At 40.5% G+C, this 13,650-nt stretch overlaps 1 protein-coding gene across 1 annotated transcript in view; it reads right to left on the reverse strand.

The window, feature by feature from the left end:
• The window catches only part of fndc5a (fibronectin type III domain containing 5a), a 91,767-nt gene that overhangs the window by 32,246 nt on the left and 45,871 nt on the right, over window positions 1-13,650 (reverse strand). Inside the window, exons 2-3 of the mRNA XM_068010945.1 lie at window positions 11,395-11,510; window positions 2,482-2,674 (exon numbers count right to left, since the gene is read on the reverse strand). Coding sequence (XP_067867046.1) covers window positions 2,482-2,674; window positions 11,395-11,510 — 309 coding nt within the window. The remainder of the gene's footprint in view (window positions 1-2,481; window positions 2,675-11,394; window positions 11,511-13,650) is intronic.

Raw genomic sequence — 13,650 nt, forward strand, 5'->3', positions numbered from 1 at the left:
GTGATTATGTGAGATGAATAAAACGTAAAGAATTCTACACTTAAAAGACACTGGTGGCATTTTGTTCTGTATTTCATTTTACGCTCACAATGTGATCGTCTAATTGAGTACTGTATCAATTCAGCTGCAGTCTACCATCCGCTGTGCATATTCTGTTTGAATAATAGTTATCTTGATATCAGTATTTCTTTATCAGTCAGAAGTAATATAGAATGCTCACAAAGTTTATAGAGCCTATGTCATCCATGGTTTAGTTAGTAGCACTTTGGCCTCTGAGCCAGAAGGTTGTGATTTTAAGTCCCATTCCAGGATTTGAGCACAAAAATCAAAGCAGATCTTCCAGTGTAAATACTAAGGGAGTGTCACCCTGTTGGAGGTGCTGTCTTTCAGTTGAGATGTTAAACTGAAGCCCCATCTGCCCCCTCAGGTGGATGTAAGAGATCCCATAGCACTATTCTGACGAAGAGCTGGGGAATTATCCCCAGTGTCCTGGCCAATATTTACCCCTCAATCAATATCACAAAAGCAGATTATCTGATAAGTATCACATTGCTGTTAGAGGGAGCTTGCTGTGCGCGAATCGGCTGTTGCATTTCCTACATTACAACAGTGACGACACTTCAAAAGTACTTCACTGGCTGTAAAGTGCTTTGGAACATCCTGTGGCCATGCAAGGCACTGCATAAGTGCAAGTCTCTTTTACATTGGATTTATAGCAGATCTAAACAGCAGCAGAAGTAATTCAATTTAACCACGTTCCCTTGTTGTTCTTGTCAAAAACCTATTATATTATTAATACTCACCTCTTGGGTAACAGTTTTTTACCTAACAAGATTTTTCAAGGATATATATTATATACAATTGTACTATGCAACCCAATTAGACATGAAATGGGTCTTGTGTGAAGCTTTATTGGCAAGATTATGAAAATGTACAACATAGAATAAAATGTTAAAAAACAGTTACAGTAAAAAGACGATCACAGCTTAAAATGTTGCTGAACCATCAGTACTCCTTTTTTGACCAGTAATAAACCATCAATAATAGGACTGCTTTGTTAGAAATTACATGCAATGCATTTTTCTTATTACTATCGCTGCTGTACATTATTGTAGCAGGATCCGCAGAGATATTGCAGCAGTGTGTCAACTGAACGCAATCACAGAAGCAAGAGATGTACAGCAGAACATGCCATCCCTGTACGGCTGGTTGGTGTAGGAGAATTGTCACGGGGCTGGCTTAACCAATGACTAATGAAGTCCAATATTTAATGTTAAACTACAAAAGTAATATTACATAACAGCAGTTAAGTGAGTACTTATCAAGAGTGTGCTGTGTGATATCAAATGACGCTCATTTTTGTTTAAAATGTGCTGAATTTTCATAGCTTATTCACAAGCCCAATTTTGATTTCATTGTGGATAAATTCAGCTAGGAACATTGGATCCATGCAATCCTGTTTTTGGATATGATAGTGAACTAAGTGCATGCAGTCTGTAGTTTTGTTATGTAACTTTCTATTTAAGAATGAATAAAATTTGAAACATGATTTTCATCCAAGCTGCTAATTCATATTGAATTAGATACAACCATGCTAGATTTCTACCTATGGAATTCTCTCTAATGCTCCTTTACTTTTTGTCTTTTCCTTCTGTCAGTTTTTAGAAATCTCTCTAGCTTTTATTCCATCTTCCCCTAAGCCCTATCTGAGTTCATCTCCTCAACGAGACTCATTTTTTAGTCTTCTCAAAGCTGTACAATATCTCTATTCCCTCTGGCTTAACCAATGACTAATGAAGTCCAATATTTAATGTTAAACTACAAAAGTAATATTACATAACAGCAGTTAAGTGAGTACTTATCAAGAGTGATATAAAATGATGCTCATTTTTGTTTAAAATTTGCTGATAAGAAAGTTTCTATGTTTCCTGATGGTGCTTCAGCAATGAGGATTACAAGAAAAACTTCAGATGATGTAAAGTCAATTAACAAGATGAGTATATAAAGTATTTAATCACATGTACAAAGCTAAACTTTAAAAAAAAATCTTTGCAGGTTATTTAGAATTGTAATATTCAGTTGCAGAATGCAGAAAGCAGCCAGATTGTGTTTCAATCATTAAGTCATTCTATTAAAAGACAGCACCTTCCAAACCTGTGACCTTTACCAACTAGAAGCACAAGGGCAGCAAATGCATGGGAACACCACCACCTGCAAGTTCCCCTCCAAGTCACACAACATCCTGACTTGGAACTATATCGCCGTTCCTTCACTGTCGCTGGGTCAAAATCCTGGAATTCCCTACCTAACAGCACTGTGGGTGTACCTACCCCACATGGACTGCAGCGGTTCAAGAAGGCAGCTCACCACCACCTTCTCAAGGGCAATTAGGGATGGGCAATAAATGCTGGCCTGGCCAGCAACGCCCACATCCCATGAAAGAATTAAAAAAAAAATTAAAAGGTGTAGATTTACTGTTACCTTTTAAGGCCAATTTCTCAGCTTCCTTCGGGGTCCGGAAGGAGATAGGGTCACTAGCTGGGCTCACACCGCTCAGGCTAATCGACTGAACATGGACAATATACTCAGTATCCTCCTCTAAATCCCACAATACACAGGAACGGGTTGTGGTATTCACTTCCTGGATAAGGCGTAGCATTCGCACATCTTTTTTCTAGAAATAAAAAAGTATACTTTCAAGGTTGAATGAAAATGTTACACTTCGAACATTTTTTACAAAATCAATGGGATGATACATACACTTCTTTGAGTTTGAGAATTTCGAGACATTTGCTTAATACTATTCAGTGCTGTTCAATTCTGCAATTGGTTAGATTGAGACTGCAGAAGTAAGTCAGTTTGCAAGATGGTGCAGTGGGTGGGAGACAGACTAGTAGCAATGGATACAACAGCAGACCAAGTTTTAACTTTTTCTTTGTAAACCGTTTTAAAGTCTGGTTTCATAAGGTTCTCATGGAAATCTTCAATACACACAATTACATAGCCGGAGGAGTTACTATGCACATAAGGTTACACTGCAATCATACATCACTTAGATAGATGGCTGTGAACTAAATGGCTAAATGGGAATTTTTCAGTAGGACAATTTACTCCGAAATACTTGTTATTTATTTCAGCTCAAAGAATGACTGGAACTTACAGCTGTCACTACAGCTTTCACCTTTTCTTCTTGCCCTGTTAAATATTCAGGTACTTTTTAAAGATTGAAGCTGTTTATGTTGTTCTGTGCAAAACCTTTCAGCATTGCGCACAGGGAACACAAAACTCGTGAGATTACAGTGTGACACATAGTCATGAATATTTCAAAATGTCAAAACATAGAACATATCAGTTTAAATATTTGATTTCCATTAACTTTGAATTGTGTTTAATTTTATTTTGTATGGAATATAATTGTTATCATCACTCTCCAGAGGGGATGACAATATAGCAATTGACTCAGATTTATTTGCCCGCATCTGTTTCCTAATGCCTGTGTTATGGTAGATAAATAAAATACGCTCAAGTTGGAGGAACTGCTGTAGATTTTGGCTTTTAATTATTATCACCACATTCATATTTAATCATACACATTTCCCTCCAATGCAATTCATTAAAATGGAGGAACATTGCAGCTTGTTGCCAGATACATTAATTATATCATCATACCACAGTATTTCTTGAGTCTACACACAAAATAGAATCCTAGAACATAGAGTTGTGCCTCTTTATAAATGTAGAGATTGTATTTGGAGTGATGTGCTATGTTATTGGTGAGTGTCTACATGATTTTCTTCACTCTAGAGGGTGGATGTTGTAGGACTGGGCCTGTCTAGAGGCTATTTGTTTGGAGTGGTCTGGAGGTCTCCACCATGAGGACATTCTCAGTGCCTAAACTTCCTGTGGGGCATAATTTGTATTGCTCAGGCATGCATCGGTGGGGCAGCTCTATTAAATCAAGGAGGAGGAAGTCCAGTTGCTGCCTGGGACTTAAAAGTAGCAGTACTGTTAAAGGGGCAGGTTCAAATGGAAACCCCATAGGAGATCCAGTTGGATTTTGAGTCCTGCTCTCTTTGGGATGTTTCTGTCCCTTCAAATGCATTCCTGCTTCTTGTGGTGTTTCAGAGGCAGTCCTGCTTGCAGAACCATTCATATTTCCCTCTTGATATTTGCTGCTGAGAAATTGTCATGAATTCAAACAAATGCTGAGGTAGGGAGTTGGGTTGGTGCTGGAGCAGATTCACAGTGGTACCCTGAAGAGGAGAATCATAGCCTAGAACGATAAAGGATTGGCGAGAGAGGAGGAATTAATAAGGAAAGCCGTATGGACAAATATGGAGATAGAGCAAAGAAGAGCAGTCTTTTACAGTGATATAATGTACGTTACACACGACAGAGGAGCGATGGCTTGAAGGCTTTCAGGAGTTAAGAAAACCTTGCTAAATTATGCTTCCACTTGTAAAAAGCACAAATCGTTTGGACAAAAGTGCACATTTATTCAAGCCGAAGTGTATGTGTGAAAGAAATAAGAATAAAAAAGTTATGAGTTCTCCAGGAAAGGTTCATAAAACTCATATATTGAACTGTTGCATGGTGTTTAGGATTTCCTAAGGGCAAAAATTAAATTTCAACTTCTCTGCAGAAATTATATGAACCTCCAACAGCCACTTCATTCTATGTGATGAATGCACTTTCACAGATATGTCACAATTATTGCAGAGACTGCAAATGATTCAGAGAGAGAATGTAGCATGTTGAGTATGTCACTCCAGTGACTGCACTTATTAAAATACTACCAAATGTTATTAAAATGCCCTCCCAGCAGGCAGTCATTTTACATTGCAATTCTTCAATTTTCTGCATCTTTTTATGATATTTATTGTTCTTTCTGTCTCCATGCCATCTTCTTTCAAATAGATAAGCCAAATAATGTGGGATGTCAACTATTCCATGGCTACTGCTATTGTCACTTCATTATTCAACTTGAGAGATGGATCCTGATTTTCCCTTCCCTTCTTAATAATACTTTGCCATCTCACCTGCTCATGCACTGGTTAAATTCATCCAGAGAGGATAATGGAAAATGTTTTTGTTGACACTGGAACTGAACACCAACTTTCCTGACTGGAGTCCAATTTTACCACACTATTTGTAATACATTCTCATTCACACATTGTTAGACATGTGTACAGTCGAGCCTGTTTCAGTGTTATATAGCCTATATTTATCTGTCATTTGCAAGTGTTACGACCAGGTGAGAACCAGGTCTAGGGGTTACCTCTCAGCCTTTGCCTGGTTTGACCATTACAGAGTTTAATTTTTAAACACCGTGTTTTTAGCTCCCTTTCAGTGAATCCGTGTTCACTGCTCTCCAATTGTAAGGCAAAGAAATCAACCAGGCAGGTTTTCTTAAATTTAAAGAAGAAAGGTGTAAATTTATTAACCTTAAAACTGTAATTCGGTTAAAATTACTACGAATATGTGATGCGACCACACTAGCATACATAAACACATAAGCAAGTAGAGACAGAAAACGAGAAAGAATAAAGGGGACAAGTTTGAAGCAATAGCTGGAGTTCATTTACTGTCCTTTGAGTTCGATGTAGAGTCTTTGATTGCAGTTAAATCTTGCCGTTTCATTGGGGCCCAGTGCACACTTTCGAACTTGTTTCTATGTAGGAGTCTTCTCTATTGAGGTTTAAATGGCATCAGTGGATCTGGAAATTCATGAGAGGGGGAAACAGCCAGGGAGAGGGACCTTCCTTCTCTTTTGTCTCCAAAGCAGTCTCTGTCTTCAATCTGTCCTGTGAGCACAATTCAAACCTCCAAGTTGGCCAGCAGGTTAGTCACATGACTAGGTTTTTATCAACAAAATCTCTTGTGGATTCTCCATCATGGCAGGCACCCTCAATGGGTGGGGTGGTGTGGGGGGTGGGGGGGTGGCGTTGGTGGTGGATGCAATGCCGGCTTGTTACACATTCAATGTCTGGTGATCAAATTCCATTTGGGTTAATTGGATCAGGGCGCAGTTCCATTGTCTCTCCAGGCAACTGTCTCTTAGAATGCAAATGTTCCTAGCCACTGTTGTTATCTCTTTAAACAATTCATCTGTTCAGTCCAGCAACAGTTTAAAATTAATGTTCAGATGACAAAATTAATATGCCTCATTTTGGCAGGTGGGGTCTTCAAGACACCCCCACACCCAGCGGAATGAAATCTGATTTTTAGAAGAGTATTTCATTCAAAAAATAATAGAGAAAACTAAGTACAGGAAAACACACATGCATCTCTCTCATTCATTCTCATTCATTCAGAAATCCTGAAAATTTGTTACCGCCTGTCTTTTCTCGGTAGCAGTGCTGCTTTACACTGCCCTTTTTGGCATTCCAATAAACGTGTGATTTTTGGGTAAGTTTTTCACTTTACACATTTCCATGACTGCCTAGGGCGTCTTTGTTCCTGTTGAGGTCTGCAGGGCGAGGGTAAGATTTAATTTGCCCTAAGTTGGAGTTCTGCTCTTGGACTTCGGCAGTGGGTGGATCCACTCTGTACTCTCTTTCAGTGCTTTGATGAGTCATGCAAGGGCTTTTCATCTTAGGGGATAGTTGATTCCCTTTTCTTCTGACTGTGGGGGTGGATTCTTCGCTAATCTTCCCTTTTTCCTCTGGGACACTCCTGCTTGCAGGTATTTGTCCAAATTCTACTGTGGCACTTTGACTAGGTGAGACATCACCCCCATGGTTTCTCTGCCCTCTTGAGGACTTCCTTTGTCTCGGCAGGTTCCTGTAAATGCTGTTAGCAACTCTGGTAGGGTGTTTCTAGTGTCTGGATTTACATAGGAAAATGTGGGGTCTAACCTTTCAAACATTTCAGGGTTGGCTGACCGGGCAGTAGGGGGTTTCCATTTGGGATTCCTCCTGGACTTCCTTTAACCTGCCCTCTTTGTCCCTTTTCTCCCGTTCCTTTCTAACTTTTGCCAGCCTTGTGCCTGCCTGTCGCCTTTTGTTCTCGGCAGGGGTCCTTTACAGTTCACCAAACCTCTGCTGTAGGGTCCTCCAAACACCGGTACTGGACTTAGGGGTGCAGTTTTCACTGTACGTTGGTGTTTCCCCTCAACCTGGTACATGTGGCAACTCTTATAGTACTCCACCACATCTTTGTGGAGTTTTGGCCAGTCAAACTGCTATCTTGTGTGGGCTTTGGTTTTTCGTATACTGACATGTAGAGGCACTGTAATCTCATGGGCCATTCTTAATATTTCTCTCCGGTACCTCTGTAGCAGCACTAACTGGTGAACCACTGTCCACTCCTTGCTCTGAGGTCTGTGAGGAGGACTCCACTTCCTCATCAGTACCTCATTCTTTAAATACTAGCAATTAGGGACTCCTTCTGCTTCAGTTTCAGACTTGGCAGCCTGTGCTAACTCTCTCAGTACTAGGTCAGCTCGCTGAGCCTCAGCTAGGGAAGATTCATTTAATTCATTCCCTGGGTCTTCTAACTTTCCAAAGAAAGTCTCAGACAGACAGACATGGTCATTTGCCTGCAGTGTCAATTCAGTTTCATCTGGGGGAACTGGTTTGATCATGGCCCGATTCACTACACATTCAGGGAAACTGCAGGGGACCATCTCCTGCCACTGCCCTGTCTCCTTGACCTCCTTCGGTCTCTCTTTCACTATTGGGGTAGCTACCACCTTTGCCCCTGCCAGATCATTACCTAGGAGCAGGTCAACCCTGTCCACAGGCAAACAAGGGGCAAACCCTACTGTCACCAGTCCCGAAACTAGATCACATTCCAAGTTCTTCTTTGACCTCCTTGTCTCGAGAGACAAGTGCACCCAATGTAAAGGTGCAGACGTACACTGCCCTCGAATACCATTCACCACCATTCTGGTATTTACTGCACTCTCTGGGGGAAAGGTCAGGCCTTTTCCCAGTAAAAGGGATCTAGTGGCCCCTGTGTCCCTGAGGATTACTATGGGCTTGCTTGCCCCACTCGAGGGCTATGGGGTTACTCTCCCTTCAGAGACAAAACCCTGATAAGTTTCAGGAACCCTATTAAATTTTCCTGCACCTACAGCAGTATGTTTCCTGGGCCTTACTACTGCTGCAGTTAAAGCCACAGCTTGTTCTGCAGTGCTTTCCATCAGGGTCGCTTCTCCTTCACTGAGCGGATGTGCCCTGATTAACCCTACAGGTTTCCCCCATAGTTTACAGCAGTCAGCTCTTAGATGACCTGCTTTACTACAATGGAAGCACACAGGTCTCCGGGTCTCACTCCTACTTATGGCACCTTCCTTTTTGGCTGGAGGAGGCCCCCCTGTCTCTCCTGCTTTTCTTTCTCTCCCCAGACTGCTTGGGTTTCTATCACCTTCCCACCCTTTGTCCTTTTCTGATTTGTGGGGGTGATTAGGAAAGGTTTTCCCCTGGGGAACTGTCTTATAAATGAGAACAAATTCATCAGCCAGAACTGTGGCTTGCCGGGTTCTATGAACTTTCTGTTCCTCTACATGTGTCTTTATGAAGAGTGGGAGAGAGTTTTTGATTCCTCTAGCAAAATTACCTCTCTTAGGTTTTCATAGCTGAGCTGTACTTTAAGAGCCGTTGGCCACTGGTCAAAAGCCAGCTGCTTACTTCTCTCAAACTCCAGTTAAGTTTGATCAGCTTGCTCCTTGAGGGTTCTAAACTTTAGGTGATAGGCTTCCAGTACAAATGCATATGCCCTGAGGACAGCATTTTTTGTCAGTTCATAATTTGATGAACTCTCTCTGGCAACATGGAATAAACCTCATGGGCTTTTCCTATTAACTTGCTTTGTAGCAGGAGAGTCCAAGCCTCAGCTGGCCACTTTAGCTGCCTTGCAAGTTTTTCAAAAGACACAAAAAATGCTTCCACGTCTCCCTCTTTGAATTTCAGAATCAATTGGGAAAATTTTAATAATTCTGTACCCAGCCCTTAATTACGATCCTCCATATTGGCCATGCTGTCCCTGGGGTTACTCTGTCACCTGCTAGTTATCTCAAGCTGCCTCAGCTCTCTCTCTTCATATTCCTTCTGGAAGGCTCTCTCTCTCTCTTTCTCTCTCCTGTCTTTCTTTCTCCATCTCCTCTCTCTTTTTCTTTCTGTTTCCTCACGATCCTTCTGGAAGGCTCTTTCTCCGCGCTCTCTTTTTCTTTCTCCTCTCTCTCTCTCTCTCTTTCTTCAAATTCAAGTTTCCTCTGTTCCAATTGTATCTTTGCTAGCAATACCCTGTTGAAGTCTATTTCTAACCCAGTTTCTGCCTTTTCAGATTCAAGGGAAAAATGGTTGGTCACTCGTCTTAGGAGTTCAGATTTTCTAGTCTTGGCACATACAGTGATCCCACACTGCTCAGCCATTTTTATCAGCTCTTCCACAGACAGTGCTTCTAACTTCTCCCAAATTACTTCACCCTGGCTTGAAGAGTTACTGGCTACAGTCGCAGACATGTTAGTATTCTAGCACACACAACCACAAGAAAACCTGTATTGAAATATTTTTTCTTTTTGATTGAGATCAAATTGATTCCCACTTCCAATTTCTCATTTGTCTGTGGGTTGAATCCGGACACTTGCTCCCAAATTTCTTTTATGACCAGGTGAGAGTGGGGTCTAGGGGTTCACTCTCAGCTTTTGCCTGGTTTGATTTTTAAATACCGTGTTTTACTTCCCCCTCAGTGAATCCTTGTTCACTGCTCTCCAATTATAAGGCAAAGAAATCAACCAGACAGGTTTTCTTAGATTTAAAGAAGAAAGGTGTAAGTTTATTAACCTTAAAACTCTAATTTGGTTAAAACTGCTACGAATATGCGACGCCACCATGCTAGCATGCACACGCGATAAACACATATGCAAATAGAGATAGAAAAGTAGAAAGAATAAAGGGGAAAAGTTTGAAGCTATAGCTGGGGTTTATTTATTGTCCTTTGAGTTCCATGTAGAGTCTTTGATTGCAGTTAAACCTTGCTGTTTTGTTGAAGCCCAGTGCATGCTTTCAAACTTGTTTCGATATAGGAGTCTTCTCTCTTGAGGTTTAAGTGGCTTCAGTGGATCTGGAAATTCGTGAGAGGGAGAGAGAGAGCCAGGGAGCGAGATCTTCCTTCTTTTTTGTCTTCAAATCAGTCTCTGTCTTCAAACCATCCTGTGAGCACAATTCAAAACTCCAAGTTGGCCAGCAGGTTAATCATGTGACTAGGTTTTTTTCAATAAACTCTCCTGCGTTTTTTTGTGGATTCTCCATCTTAGCAGACACCGTCAGTGGCAGGGTGGGGGGCAGGGTGTGAATGGAATGCCGGCTTGTTACACATTCAATGACTGGTGATCAAAATCCATTTGGGTTACTTGGATCAGGGCGCAGTTCCATTGTCTCTCCAGGCAACTGTCTCTTAGAATGAAAATGTTCCCAGCCACTGCTGTTATCTCTTTAAACAAGTAATCTCTTCACTCCAGCAACAGTTTAAAATTAATGTGCAAATGATGAAATTAATATGCCTCATTCTTGGCAGGTGGGGTTTTCATGACAGCAAGATCTATAGCTGGAGTACCTTGTGCTGGTGTTGTTTTATACACTTTACAATTATAAAGTCCATTTTGAAATCAAATACTACCTTAAAATTGAAACTAATATTGACAACAAAACAAGTCTATGTCAAATTGTCAGGTTCTAATGCAGAGTCTATAATACTATTGCAAATTTTTGTTATATTTCGCAGGAAGATCAGAACAGTGAAGCTTTGCTCCGAAGCCCTGAAAAAGATCTATTTAAGCAGTCTTACTAACGTTAATCATATTATTCCAGTTAATAGTGATCCAGTCTTGTCCATGCACCATGTCCCTGATGATATTGAAAGTGAAACCATTCTCAAGTCTAGCAGACCCTCAGGGGTACTCTGAGTTCTGCCCATCATTGGTGCTGAAGTTCTCTGCCCTAGAGCTTGAGGTCAGTAAGTTGATTAACAGATCTTTTTGTTTACAATACACAAAAATTCACAGCAACCTTATTGAGGCAACATCTGAAATAACAATTTTGAATGTACTATAGGCACTTTACAGATTCAGTGTCATCTAGACTGATATCAATCCTCAATGATATTTTACATGTAATTTTTACTCAGGTTGCAATTTCAGTTTCTTACAAAATGTTAAGAAAAAGCCATCTACGTCACTGGGTTATGTCGTGCTGCAGCGCACTCAACATTCAGAGTTTTCAGCTTACCACAGTGCATATTTACTGGGTTTTACTCCAACAAAACTCTTTTGAGGTACTTAGATATTTCTTGCTTTTTTCACAGCACAACCAAGATATTGAGAAACAAGTGCAGTGTAAGAGGGGGAAGAATCAGAATCCAAAAGTACTGATGAAGCAAATACAATGATACCTGCTGTGATATAGCATAGCCAATAACAGCATCGCCATCGGGAACCTCCCATGATACCATTGCCGAGTTGGCCTGCAGATGTCGGACTGTGACATTGACGGGAGCTGCTGGTATGTCTATAATTGGAGAAAAGAAGCAAGTTAAAACAGATCTCTTCACCTGTCGCCCTTGAAATCCCACTCACTGATCACCGAAATAGTTCCCTTTTTGTTTGAGTTTGCAAAACCTCCATCTAAATTAAGCTGTTTTTGTTTTATTTTTCCATTCTTACCAAAATGAGGGATGACGGTGCTTGGGAATCAAGTATTTCAAAGTCAGGTACAGCACAAGACAAATACATCACACACTCCCCTTAAACTTACACTTAGTCTTCGAAGAACACCTCTGCTGCGATAGCGTGACATTTCCATTTGTCACACTGTCATACTCAAAGCAGAATTGCTAAGTCAGTGTCATATCTGAAAGCAATTTTTATTTGACTTAGTCTGACTAAGCACATCTCATTTATCAAAAGATAAATGTATAAAATGATCTATGTTTAGGTTTCTCTCTGACAGTACCAAAACTACCTATACATTACCATCTGATTAGTAATTCACAAAATAAGTCCTTGTGGTCCAAAATGAATTGATATTTTTGTGACAATGAAATAGAAAAGTTTCAGACAATTTCCACCTAACTGTAGTAACAACTCAGAATATGCTTATTTTGAAGAATATATAGATATTTTTAAATCTCTGCAGCGAGGTATTTCATCAATTAACAAATGGATGGAAATTTATTTCAAGGATACACATTTCTATCACAAAGATACATCAATCCCATCTGGTGAATTTGGTGCTGTTTTACTCTGAGTGAATCTGTATTGAACCTTTAAGGCACAGATAGAACCAAGCTTTAACTAAACAGCACAATCCAAAAGCCCCCTCATCCTTGCATTGTTAAATCATGCACAATTTCTAACTCTTTCATGAAATGTTACTTATGCAAAACAACAAACAAAAACAGAATGGCAGAAAAAAACACAAGAATGGATAAAATTTCACTTCTCTGAAACCTGGATGTATATGGCTTTTCTACTGGTGCATCCATTATATGCTTAGTCGTAACCAGCAGTCAGGTTAGCACCAACATAAATACATTGCCTGCACTGGATTTGCCATGTGCCCTGTTTTAACCAGGCAGTCCAGAAACAACTGAGTTTGTTTTTTTTTGCACTTGCTTCTAAATCTCATTATGTGAAAGCATCAGCTTTCAAGCTAAATGAGGATTCTGATGAATCTTTATCAGCAAAGCAAATCTCAGAAGTCAAGGCAAGATCATATCCCCTGCCTGCTGTTGGACTTGGTGAAAAGTGACACTTCTCATTTCCACAAAAATATGTACATACTGATGTCTCTACTACCCCCTCTGTTTGCTGGGGTGAATGTGTGAATAAGTAACCACACACGCATACTTCGCTTTTCAAGTGAACGTCTTTATTTCTTCAGAATACAGTGTTATGATCAGGTGAGGAGGAGTCAAAGGGCTCCCCTCTTTTCCCTTCCTTGTTTTACCACAACAGGTTTATTTCTTTTTTTAAAGTAGATCTACTTGCCAATTCATGTGAGTGTTTAACTATTTACATGCTATGATCCTAAAAAGAACCAATCGGAAAGTTTTCTTGAGTTGAACAAAGAAAGAGGTTAGCTTTATTGTACTTTAACCGATCTAAGTAAAATAGTAAACTACACTCCAACTTTCACACACATACACAAATATGTTACTGAGTGGGGAAGGATAGATTGGTTGAATTAGAGTCCAGAGAAATAAAAAAGGTATCCAGTCTGTGGAGGGTGGTGACTCAGCTGGCTTCAGGCTGGATTCAATGGTCCTGAGGCTTCTGATTTAAAGATGTGGATGACTGATTTGGTGGTTCTCCTGGAGACAGTGATGCGGATGATTTTCTTCAAGGGGTCTCTGTCTGCAGTAGTGATAGGCCTAGGTGGTTATGGCCAGCTGGCAGGGTTTGAAGCTTGCAAGGTGGCTTGGAGAGAGAGGGAGGAGGGACCCCTCCTGGGTCTTCTCTTGTCAGTCTCTAGCTACTTGTCTGATTGCTGCAGAGAAAACACCAGCTTAAGCACACAAATGATGGGCCTGTCACATAACTGTCACCCAGTAATTCGACATGGTGGTTATCAGTGTGTATTTTCTCTTGCAGCTTAATCAGTTCATGTCTAGGAATTCCCTTCTCACAACCAGGGTCCCATTATTCGA

The sequence above is a fragment of the Heterodontus francisci genome, chromosome 31 (assembly GCF_036365525.1).
Source record: "Heterodontus francisci isolate sHetFra1 chromosome 31, sHetFra1.hap1, whole genome shotgun sequence".
Classification (NCBI taxonomy): domain Eukaryota; kingdom Metazoa; phylum Chordata; class Chondrichthyes; order Heterodontiformes; family Heterodontidae; genus Heterodontus; species Heterodontus francisci.